The sequence below is a fragment of the Branchiostoma floridae genome, chromosome 3, assembly GCF_000003815.2.
Source record: "Branchiostoma floridae strain S238N-H82 chromosome 3, Bfl_VNyyK, whole genome shotgun sequence".
Classification (NCBI taxonomy): Eukaryota; Metazoa; Chordata; class Leptocardii; order Amphioxiformes; family Branchiostomatidae; genus Branchiostoma; species Branchiostoma floridae.
Genome location: NC_049981.1, coordinates 2,044,005 through 2,054,839, shown reverse-complemented (window position 1 = coordinate 2,054,839; position 10,835 = coordinate 2,044,005). Strand labels below are relative to the sequence as shown.

The window sequence follows — 10,835 nt, the reverse complement described above, 5'->3', positions numbered from 1 at the left end:
AGTGTGAGGCCGACAGCATCACGTGAGTGTTTGAGGGATTTTGAGAAAGCAATAAGATATGGCAAGCTTCACCCCTTACCCATACTGCTTTGTGAAAAAGGAAGACAGACACACTCAAACCCACAAAAAAAGACAGACACGTACAACTCAAGAGTCTATTCTCTTGCTTTTCCCAAGTGTGAGGCTGAAAATATCATTTTAGTACAGGACAGCAGTCAGAGATGGCAGAATTTGCCCCCATTCACCTACTGCTTTGTGATGCACACACACACAGACCAGCTTGTATATACCTACTCAGAAAGGCAGATAGATGTACAAGCGAAGAGTCTGTTCTCTCCCTTTTCCCGAATGTGAGGTTGAAAGCATCACTTGAATATCTGAAAGGACTGTTAAAGGCAATATAATTGGAGATAGCAGAAATGGACTTCAGCCCCTTACTGCCTTGCAACACACACACATGCATGTACAGTGAATCTCACTTGTATTTTTTTGTTAACCCTAAGTCTGCCGTGCCGCTCGTTCTGTGAGGAAATAGTTGTTACCTGTGGAGGGGAGATGCTGAGATGGGGTGGAGTGTACATACTGTATCTGACTTGCCTCTTTGTTAACCCTCAGTCTACCGTGCCGTTCATTCTGTGAGGAGATAGTTGTTACCTGTGGAGGGGAGATGTTGGCGGAGATGGGGCTAGACTGGCTCATCCTTGGCTGTTACACACTGCCAGAGAAGGAATGTATCAAGCCTGGTTAGTTACAGTCTTATATCTTAAAGTAAAAATGATATATCTTAAACTATATGTATCTATTTTTGAGGAAACATTTTTGTTGTAGTTGAATAAAAGCAAAAAATATGTAATCTAAATGCTAAGTTGTAATTTGAAATTATGTTTTCTTTGTGTTGAGTATTTGTGTAATTTTCAGATGCGTATATGGGGTCATGGCAGCTCAACATGACACTGGGTGGTGCAGGTGAGTTTTAAATTTTGTTTTTAGCGCCGTAAATTTGTCTTTAAAACTGCTAGTGATGGTTTTGTGTTGAATCATGTTATAACAATGACATGTTTTTTTTGCAAATTTTATTGAAATAAATCTTACATAATAAGAAATGTCAGACAATGTAGCAAAACATGAGATATATAGTAAGAAACATATCTGACGAAAAATTGAAATATTCATATGAAAAATTATCTCTACTTATCAACCAGCCTGCCAGCCTGTTCGCCATGGCCGTTGCTCAGCGATGGATTACGCTTACACGTACCCCGCCTTTGGCCTGCCGAGTCACGAGTTTCCCCTCGCGATAGCGTCTGCCATGTTCACAGGAATGGACGTCCTCGGACTGTCAGGTTGCCACCCTAACCTGGACGACGTTGTATGTGCCCTGTTCTTCCCAAACTGCTCTGTCGATTGGTTCAAGTGAGTTGCCATGGCAACTGCCAATTTTTCAAAATCTGACTGTGACATGCATGATTCTGAGATTAAAGCTGTTGTTATTATTATTGAAAGATTTTGTTGCTGCTTCTCTCCATACTTACAAGTCAAATACTAATTTTTAAACGTCAATAAAGATCCAGGTAGTAAGATACCCCAAATAGGAATTACTCATTGACAAGCAACCAGATATTATGTTAGAAATGGTCAGCGTTTTTGTTGTTTTTCGTTAGGGACAGTGGAGAAATGGTGTTGGATATCAATACACAGCTAGGATATCAAAACTCTCTCCAACAAGATTTTGCCAGTGTCACTGACAAAAGGATGTTGTTGGAAATGTCTAATCGTTTCCAAAATCATATCCATTTGCTTGAGTAACTGTGCTTTTTGGCTTAATTCTTAAACAATTTCTTATTGAAACGTTTTCTTGCTGTTGTTTCTCCCCAGACTGCCATGCCGCCCCCTGTGTGAGGAGATCATCATGACCTGTGGTGCACCAGTACTGGAGATGTTGGGACTGGACGAAACTCCGCTCAGCGCAGCTCTGCCCCTCCTCGCTGCAGCCTGCAGTGCTCTGCCTGAAGAGGACTGCGTACCTACAGGTCAGGGCTCGATATACTTTTTCTGCATACCTGCACTGATGCAGGTAACATTGAAAATAACCTGCACCAGACAAATTTTACCTGCACCCCTCTGAATTTAGGAAGAATGGATCATACTAAATTTGTTCAAGAACCATTACTATTTTTTTGCTTTTATACTTTATAGGTGGTAACATTCAATGCAGCTAATAACAATCCACAAACACTTACATCATAAGACATTTATGTATAAAGCCCAGCTCATGGACCAGTGCAGGTTAGGTGCAGGTAGACACCAGGAATACCTGCACAGCTCCAATTTTACCTGCACTAACGTGCATATGCAGGTGGTATTTTGAGCCTTGACTGTACATACATACCCACCGGGTTAAGTACAGGCTGCAACAAAACAACAACTGACAGATGCATGAAATACAATATCTACCAACATAAAAATCCTATTCTAAGTGAATTACTTCTTCTCGCTTCTTTGTTATACTGAAAATGTAGGAACAGATATTTTTTACAATCAAAGATTTATCTAAATTCAGTAGGAATATAAAGTTGTTTGTATTGCTTAGGTATGCTAAGTAGGGAACCGTAGATTCAATCAGTTTGGTATACACAACTTACAACTTTTTCTGGTAACCGATTTGGTAGGCAAGGTACTCACGCAATGGATAGATTAGGAAATGTATCATGGAAGCTTTTATCTGTGTTGGAAGTACAGTAATCATAGTGCTAAACTTTCTTACAACATAAAGGTTACCTTGCTGCAAGGGATTCAGCACCAAGGAGAGAACCACTAGTAACAACAGCTCTATTGAACATCTAGCAATACAGTAAAAGGGGAAATGGTAGGGGAGGATTTATGCTCAAGATATTGCTGTTATCTTTTAATCACAAACTTAAAACTACATTATTTTATGATACACGGATCAAATTTTTAATGACCACAGTTGCCTTCTTCAGGATCAATACTGCCGATTAATCGCTTCAGAAGGTAAACTTGTGAGAGTTGTACACACCTGATATTATTAAAACCTGAAAAGTCTGACCATTTCCAAAACTATCCAGTTACTTGTCATGAGTAACTATTACCTTACATATCTTGACACCTGGTGTCTCAACCTGCATTGAAGAATACTGGTACTTTCAACATTTTAGATAATACCGTCAAAGCTATCCAAATAACCTACTACAAAAATAATTATTGTGACTCGTTATGTTCTTAATTGTCTTAATCTGATGTTTTTATTGATTTCCCTTACCTCCAGACACACCCAAGGAAATGTTGGGTCCCTCTGCTGACATGATGCTGATGATGAGTCTGTATAATGGAACAGGTGAGTTGGAAACTTTGTCACACCTGGAAAAATTCCTTCCAAGTTCTACTGCAAATTCTTCAAGTTTGTGCACTCAAAGCAGATGCAATATGAGCATGGCTTGCTGAAAATTTGCTTATTATAATACGTTCTACCCCCAAAAAACAACTAATCCAGTATTGTGTTTAATTATCAATAATTGACAGTGATAAACAAAATGTTATTAACTGCATGCTGTCAAGGGAAACCTCCGATAAACCTTTTAGGTTTCTGGCATAAACCTTTTAGGTTTCTGGCTTCTCCATCATATTCTTCTTACCATTTTTAATTTTTTTAAAAAATCAGGTTCATAGGCCCTGATGTCACCATCATGAAGATGAAGAGCAGCCCATAGTGATAACTGTAGAAGCATGGTTGTTTTTGTATTATGTGCAAATAAACAATATAACATTAAGCAATCACCCCAAGAATGTATTTGAGTCTGTGCTCAGATCTTTTACTCCTTGTTCCAGAATGCGAGCCAGTCCCCAACGATCGCTGCGCAGCCATGTACCCCGAGACACGTTTCATCAACGACCTTGACCGTGGTCTGTCTGCCGGCCTGGCACCAACGCTGTTCGGAACGTTGGATCTGCTGATGATGACGGGGTGTCATCCTTACATGGAGCTGTTTGTGTGCTCACTGGCATTCCCTGAGTGCAAGCCTCAAGGAGTGAAGTAAGTACTGAAAGTTATTTCCGACATCTTAGCTCAGTAAAGAGCTAATATGTATCCTTCCACTGGTCATGACAGAGAAGACAGACACTATATACTGGATTTACAGGTTCATTGTAACATGGAAATTCTCCTAGGTCTTTTCGACAAGCACAATTAACAGTGGACCGCGGCTTTGTGAGCGACACAGCCGGAATCAAACTCACGGCTGGTGGTTCCAAAGGCAGGGCTGCCAACCAATGGATTACACATGCCACGTAAATGTTTAACTACTAAAATGGGGCCGCATGTATCTTTTCTAAAACTCATGGGTAAACTATAGTTTGATTTTTTATTGTCCTGAGGATTTCAGATGGTCATCAAAATGTCAGCTCTTGAAAAATATGTGGTTGTCATCAAAGAATTGGTTATTCAATTGATTTTGATTTATCTTATCAATTTGAAGAAAAAGCTCTTTTGTCTATACAATTTATAGCTAGATGGACCCATTTTGAGCAATTGACCTCCTAAATTTAGGGTTAATCACAATAAGTGTATTTTTTGTTTGTATTTAATCGATCCCGATAAACCACCTCATCATGTAACACACCAAGTTTTTACTGAACAGCACAGGCTGCATAATTTATCCAATACAGATTTTTTAGCGTTGTTAGGACCCATCTGTTCAAGACCTGATCACTCTGCCAAGTAGAGATCCTTGCTACAGAATTCAACTGTTTTAATTTATACGAGACCTATTTCCATGGCTGACAACGCTTGCCTACATAGTGAGGATTTTAAACTTATTTTGCTGTTTTTTTCCAGGATGCCGTGCCGGTCGTTCTGCCAGGAGATCCTGCACACCTGTGTGATCCAGGCACTGAACTCAACGGAGCTGGAGTCTCTCATGTTTGCCTGCTACGCACTGCCTGAAAAGGACTGTATCTCACCATGTAAGTCAGATGTAATGTTAACATTAACTCTCAAGTCTAGTAGCTTCAGTTAAAGACCGCCACATTAAAGAAAGTTGTGTAATTAAGGCCTTCTCTTGAAGCATTTCTTGAGAACCTGGAGAGGTGTGCATACCTCGAGGATTACTGAATATAGACTTTGAATTCACTGTTATATCAATGTGGCAGTATTACGGTATCCAGCAGAATAATGACATAAAGTTGCTAGAATAACTTCTGAACTTTTTTTCAGACTTCTCTGTACAGTATGTAGCAGGGTGAATTATAGATTTATTTCTCTTTTTAAAGTTTGAATGTCTTTTTCTAGATCTGCCCCAGTACATTGAGACAGCACAAAGCAGCATGGCAGCCCCACAGAACAGCTCAGGTACGTGTCTATACATGCAGTTGGTCACTCATCATAATCATCATCCACTGTGTTCTGCCTCTACAGTCTTTGAAAAGTCCTCAGTTTTATGTTTAACGTAACAGTAATGGAGGATCATGTTACTGTCTTTCTTAAACCACTGCACTAGTCTTTCAAATTCAAAAGAATTTGTACAAGACTTTTGAAGTGCCACCATGGTCTTTACAACAATCTACTCAAAGTCTTGTTGCTGTGTTTCCCTCTCTTACAGAGTGCCACCCTATCCGGTTTGACCGGTGCTCTGCCCTCCCCTACTCCGACACCCGGTTCCCAAACCTCCTCATGCAGCCCAACCAGGACTTTGCCATCGCCTCGGCAACCGGCGTGCTCTCGGTACTGGACATGCTGGGACTGTCACAGTGCCATCCTGACATGGACGCAGTCGTCTGTTCTCTCATGTTCCCTACCTGTGAACCGGAGGGCATGATGTGAGTTGTTTGTTTGTTTGTTTGTTTGTTTGTTTGTTTGGGACATATTTAGCTGTTGCAATACCATTCTGACACTGTTCGGTCTGTTCTTCATGTTTCCTATGTGTGAATCTGAAGGGTTGATTTTTGTTGTACCTACTTGTTTGTTTGTTTGTTTGTTTGTTTGTTGATGCAATAGCTTTCCTCACTTATCACCAATTAGTTGTTTGGGTCAGTTCTTATGGTACTGGAGAATGGGAATGATACTTTTGAAAATATACTGCCTAATTTTTATCTTTTTGTACTCACTCAATTTTGCTCTCTCTTTCTCTCTCTTTCTCTCTCTCTCTCTCTCTTTCTCTCTCTCTCACTCTTTCAGTCTCTCTTTCTCTCTCTGTCTCTTTGTCTCTTTTCTTCTCTCTCTCTCTTCCTCCCTCTCACCTTTTTTCATTTCAAAGAAGCTAACAACTGGAAAACAAATGACAGACTGAGTACATGTATTATGTTATGTGAACTGGTATGACTATATTTCATTACACAGAATGAAAATGTACCATAATTGACAATATGTTCTTTGCCTTTGCCTCAATCGCAGGCTGCCATGCCGATCGCTGTGTGAGGAAGTCATCACGTCCTGCGGGGTCCCAGTGTTAGGGCTGGTAGGGCTTGCTGACACCCCACTCACCGCCGCCCTCCCCTGGCTGGCCATGGCCTGTCTGGCCCTTCCTGACGAGAACTGCCTCGCTCCTAGTGAGTTCATGCTCAAACATCCTACAGCCTGTGCCATAATTCAAGCGAACGCTGGACGACTTTTTAGATTGGCTGGAGCTTGCCAAATTTCAAAATAACCCGAGCTGTGACCGTATTTTGCTAAAAATCTTCCCTGTCACATATTGTCTTTTCCGCCTTTTGATGCACAGCTGACATCACACATAGGTTTGAATCCAAGCAGACGAGCTGCTAAAATTACCCAAAGCAATGTAATCGACAGGACGTACTTTGGGCAAAAAATCCCATTTGGAGCTTGCCAGACCTGAGTTCTTGATTTCTGACAGGGACTTTAAAGAATCTGATATATTTTGTAATCATTTTTTAACTAGATGTTGAAATTAATCTGATGTTTACTCTTTTATTACCCCAGCTTCACCTACAAGCCCACCTGTTTCAGCTATGGCTCCAGGATTGGGACAGATCCTATACAACAACACAGGCAAGTTTTATTATTATTGAAATTCATATTCTTGCCACTTGGCAATTGCAAAAGCAAACTTAATAGAATTGCGTTACAAATTTTATTATCCTCTTTTGTTTCCATCGCTAGTTACATCAAATATTTCTCAGTCTGGACAAACAAAAGGGTTTGGATGCAGAATACTGACTTTGATTCTTGTTATACTACTATAAAGATATTACTACCATTAGTATGATAGCCTTCAACAACTTTCTTTAAAAGACCGTTAGAATTTCTCTAATTTTCAGTTGTAACCAGAAGAGATGAACAATAGTACCAACAAATGTAGTATACCTCAGTAAATAAAGGAATAATCAAAAACTCCTAGTCAGATCAATACCATTTTTTTCTTAAGTACCAGTTTTCACTGAATACATGCTCAGCTCATCAGAATAAATCTCTTAGTAACAAACTCCTGTACTTGAAACTGGAAGTAATCTATTTTGATTTTCCCCGCAGTATGTACGCCCGTTCCGTATGAACGCTGTTCCGCCCTGCCGTACTCGGAGACAAGGTACCCTGGCATGCTGGGGGCAGACTTCGGTCCGCAGCTGGCGTACGGCGTGGTTCCCAACATCTTCGGGGTCATCAACCTCATGGAGATGTCTGGTTGTCACCCTCAACTAGACGTCTTCATCTGTGCCATGTCTTTCCCTGAGTGCTCTTCTGAAGGAGTCAAGTAAGGAACACGTCTAAAACTTTCATGTCTTAAACTTTTCCTAAGAGTTCTTCTCTAAAAGCCAAGCTGGCAGCAAATAATCTCAAGTTCAAAAGTCAAGGTCTATGTTGAGGGTGGTTGACAAGATGCTTTACACATAACCAAAGGGTTGGACAAGTTTTCTAAAGTTCACTTGACAATGTCCTCTTGGGCAAGTACTGGACATATTAAAAAATCTGCTTGACTGTCTGAACCAAATTTCTACTTGCCCGAAATTTGAATTACATTGTTCACTTCCAGCAATGGAATTCTTTTAGCATTGGCTCTATTTTTACTGTGTTGAACAATGCTTGATACCATGACTGAAAAGTAACAATGTTATGAAAATCTCACTCATTAAACAATGTCATTTGCCCAATGGGGCAAGTGGGGTATGACATGTGGTTGCCCGATCAGCATTTTTACTTGCCCGATCAGCATTTTTACTTGCCCAGGACAATCGGGCTAGTGGACTGAACCCTGAACCAGAGAAATTGACCTGCCAATATTTCTATCATGATTGCTGTAGACTCTATAGTATAGGTTTCTTAATTATTTTATTTTTTCCAGGATGCCGTGTCAGTCATTCTGTCAGGAGATCCTGCACACCTGTGTGATCCAGGCACTGAATGCCACGGAGTTGGAGTTCCTGATGTTTGCCTGCTACGCACTGCCTGAGGACAACTGCATCGCTGCACGTGAGTTCATGTTTCAAAGTTCACCCTTCAGAGAAGCGTAGACCATGCATTGCCTGCAGTTGGCCATAGGGGCATGTTCGGGCATGACGCACCCGCCATGACACATGAGTCAGGGGTAGGAGGAACCCCTTACATCCTTGGTCAGAAGTCCTCCTTGGAGACGGAAACTCCAAACAACAAACCTGCATCTGCTGGCGCCATCTTACACGTTGCATACAGTTGCCCCTGTAGGACTAGTGCGCCAGTGGACGAGAGGGTGGAGAAGGACGCGCACACCCCTCCTTCACCTTAAAAACCCAAGTGCATGCCAGGCAGATGGGTCGCCTTAAACCCACCTTGTCTGCCTACCATTGTCTTTTGAGACAGAAGGATGCCAACAACAAGACCGTGTTAAAGTGGAAATCTTTGTCAGCGAGTTCGACAGCTGTAGCTAATGCCTTCAGTTACACGTGCAAAGGATAGGCCTGACAGGTCATTGTAATATAACTAGCCACCGCTTCATGTCAGTAAAGCCTGTAACACGTTATGCCAAGGGCATACAACACAAGTTGCAGTTAGGCTACCTGCTACAGAATACAGATAAAAAGATGATTGTGACTGTACAGATTACATTTTAAGTATATGATAGCACTTTCCATGAGACTGATTTTTTCTGTGCTCAATGTTTTTTTGTGATCATTTCTACAGCTGGACCAGAAGCACCAATGAGTGAGGCTGCCTCCTATAAAAGCACAGGTATGTGTGTGACTGTGTAACTTGCATTTTCAATCCGTTGATTTTGAACTACATTGTATGTGTATTGGGATACAATCATTGCAGTGTGCATTTGCACACATCCTCGTAACTACAAACTTGAAATTACAGTTTTGGTAGCTATTCATTTTATCTTTCCTTTCATCAAAGCAATAAAGCATCCCATATTTTATAGAAATATCTTTTTGCTCAATATTTCTTGTGGTAAATCAACAAAATCTCTGTGCCGGTAAAATTTTGTCATGATGTTGATTCAGTTTTCTTGTTTCTAAGCCTACCATACCCTGCATTTGGTAGTTGGTTTGGTTTTATTCAATTGCCAGCAGTACACTCTCTCTCACTCTTTCTCTCAAGTTTATTGTCTGTTGTCTTGCAAGGGGTGGATGTTATGGGATGTTTTTTAGGTCTGATTGCTGACCTCCAAAAGATAGATCAGACAAAAAACAACATTTCGAATTAAAGTGTTTGAAGCGGAGGTTTCACACGGCTGGATACCCTTCCTGACACCAACTCTGTTAATGTTACAGCATCCAGAGCCCGTCTGGGTTTCTTTGGTCTTCGTAACCTGTAGAGTTTCCCTTCTCCTAGGGTTGATGTTACAGGTCACTTGCAGCTCGCAAAAATGCTAGGTACTCAAGAGTCTGTAAAAAAAGCTTGTGGTAGGGAGACAGAATAAATGTTGAGCCTGAGTACAATGTTTGCATTGATAGGAAACTCATTATTTTTTTTACTTGTCCCAGACTGCCAGCCACTGCGTTACGGCCGCTGTTCCTCCCTGCCCTACTCGACCACGCGGTTCCCCAACCTGGTGATGCAGCCCAACCAGGACTTCGCCATCGCCTCCGCTCACGGCATCATGAGTGTGCTGGATATGGTCGGCCTGACGCAGTGCCACCCTCGTCTGGAGACCATCGCCTGTTCGCTGTTCTTCTCTTCCTGTAAACCGCAGGGATTCATGTAAGTACAGAAATGCTCCTGCAGTTCAAAAACTGCTGCTAGGGGATCAAAACCTTACACAGTGTCATCCTTTTTGGGAGACCATTGTATCTTCTCTGTTCTCCTATGAACTGAAGGGTTTCATTCAAGTACAAAAATGCCCCTGCAGTTCAAAAATTGCTGCTAGAGGAGCAAAACCCTTCCCAGCATCATCCTTGTCTGGATACCATTACCTCTTCCCAGTGTTCTTTTGCTACAAAGTGGCCATGAAAAATGCCCCTGCAGTTCCAAGTCAGCTGCTAGGAGACCTATACCATTTGCCTGTTTTCCTCCACCTGTGATTTTGAGGAATCTCAAAGTAAGTTAGTACTTGTACATGTAGATGAATATAGAAGGTATATTCTACCAGCTGGATGAAATTGTTTTGGGATGTTTTGTCAGGTTTCCGTGCCGATCCTTGTGTGAGGAGATCATCACGTCGTGTGGAGGGCCAGTACTCGGGCTGGTTGGCCTGGAGGAGTCGCCACTTGTGGAGGTTGTACCGTGGCTCGCTGTAGTCTGTAACGCTCTTCCAGACACAAACTGCATTGGAGAGGAGTCATCATCATCAGGTTAGCCATTACTACATCTTTACTGTGCTTAATTATTATCAAAGCTTTGTGTTTGTATGTGTCACGTGTGTGCATGTGTGTATGTATGTATGTGTGTG

The 10,835-nt window shown here is 41.5% G+C and overlaps 1 protein-coding gene across 1 annotated transcript in view; it reads left to right on the top strand.

Annotated features, from left to right (window-relative positions):
* The first annotated feature begins 592 nt into the window (after positions 1–592).
* LOC118411056 overlaps positions 593–10,835 on the top strand; it is a 50,916-nt gene continuing 40,673 nt past the window's right edge. The window contains exons 1-16 of the mRNA XM_035813059.1: positions 593–743; positions 919–966; positions 1,203–1,413; positions 1,876–2,030; positions 3,287–3,355; positions 3,847–4,051; positions 4,853–4,980; positions 5,306–5,365; positions 5,616–5,832; positions 6,407–6,561; positions 6,953–7,021; positions 7,502–7,721; positions 8,310–8,437; positions 9,125–9,172; positions 9,931–10,147; positions 10,568–10,737. Coding sequence (XP_035668952.1) covers positions 668–743; positions 919–966; positions 1,203–1,413; positions 1,876–2,030; positions 3,287–3,355; positions 3,847–4,051; positions 4,853–4,980; positions 5,306–5,365; positions 5,616–5,832; positions 6,407–6,561; positions 6,953–7,021; positions 7,502–7,721; positions 8,310–8,437; positions 9,125–9,172; positions 9,931–10,147; positions 10,568–10,737 — 2,176 coding nt within the window. The 5' untranslated portion in view covers positions 593–667. The remainder of the gene's footprint in view (positions 744–918; positions 967–1,202; positions 1,414–1,875; positions 2,031–3,286; positions 3,356–3,846; positions 4,052–4,852; positions 4,981–5,305; positions 5,366–5,615; positions 5,833–6,406; positions 6,562–6,952; positions 7,022–7,501; positions 7,722–8,309; positions 8,438–9,124; positions 9,173–9,930; positions 10,148–10,567; positions 10,738–10,835) is intronic.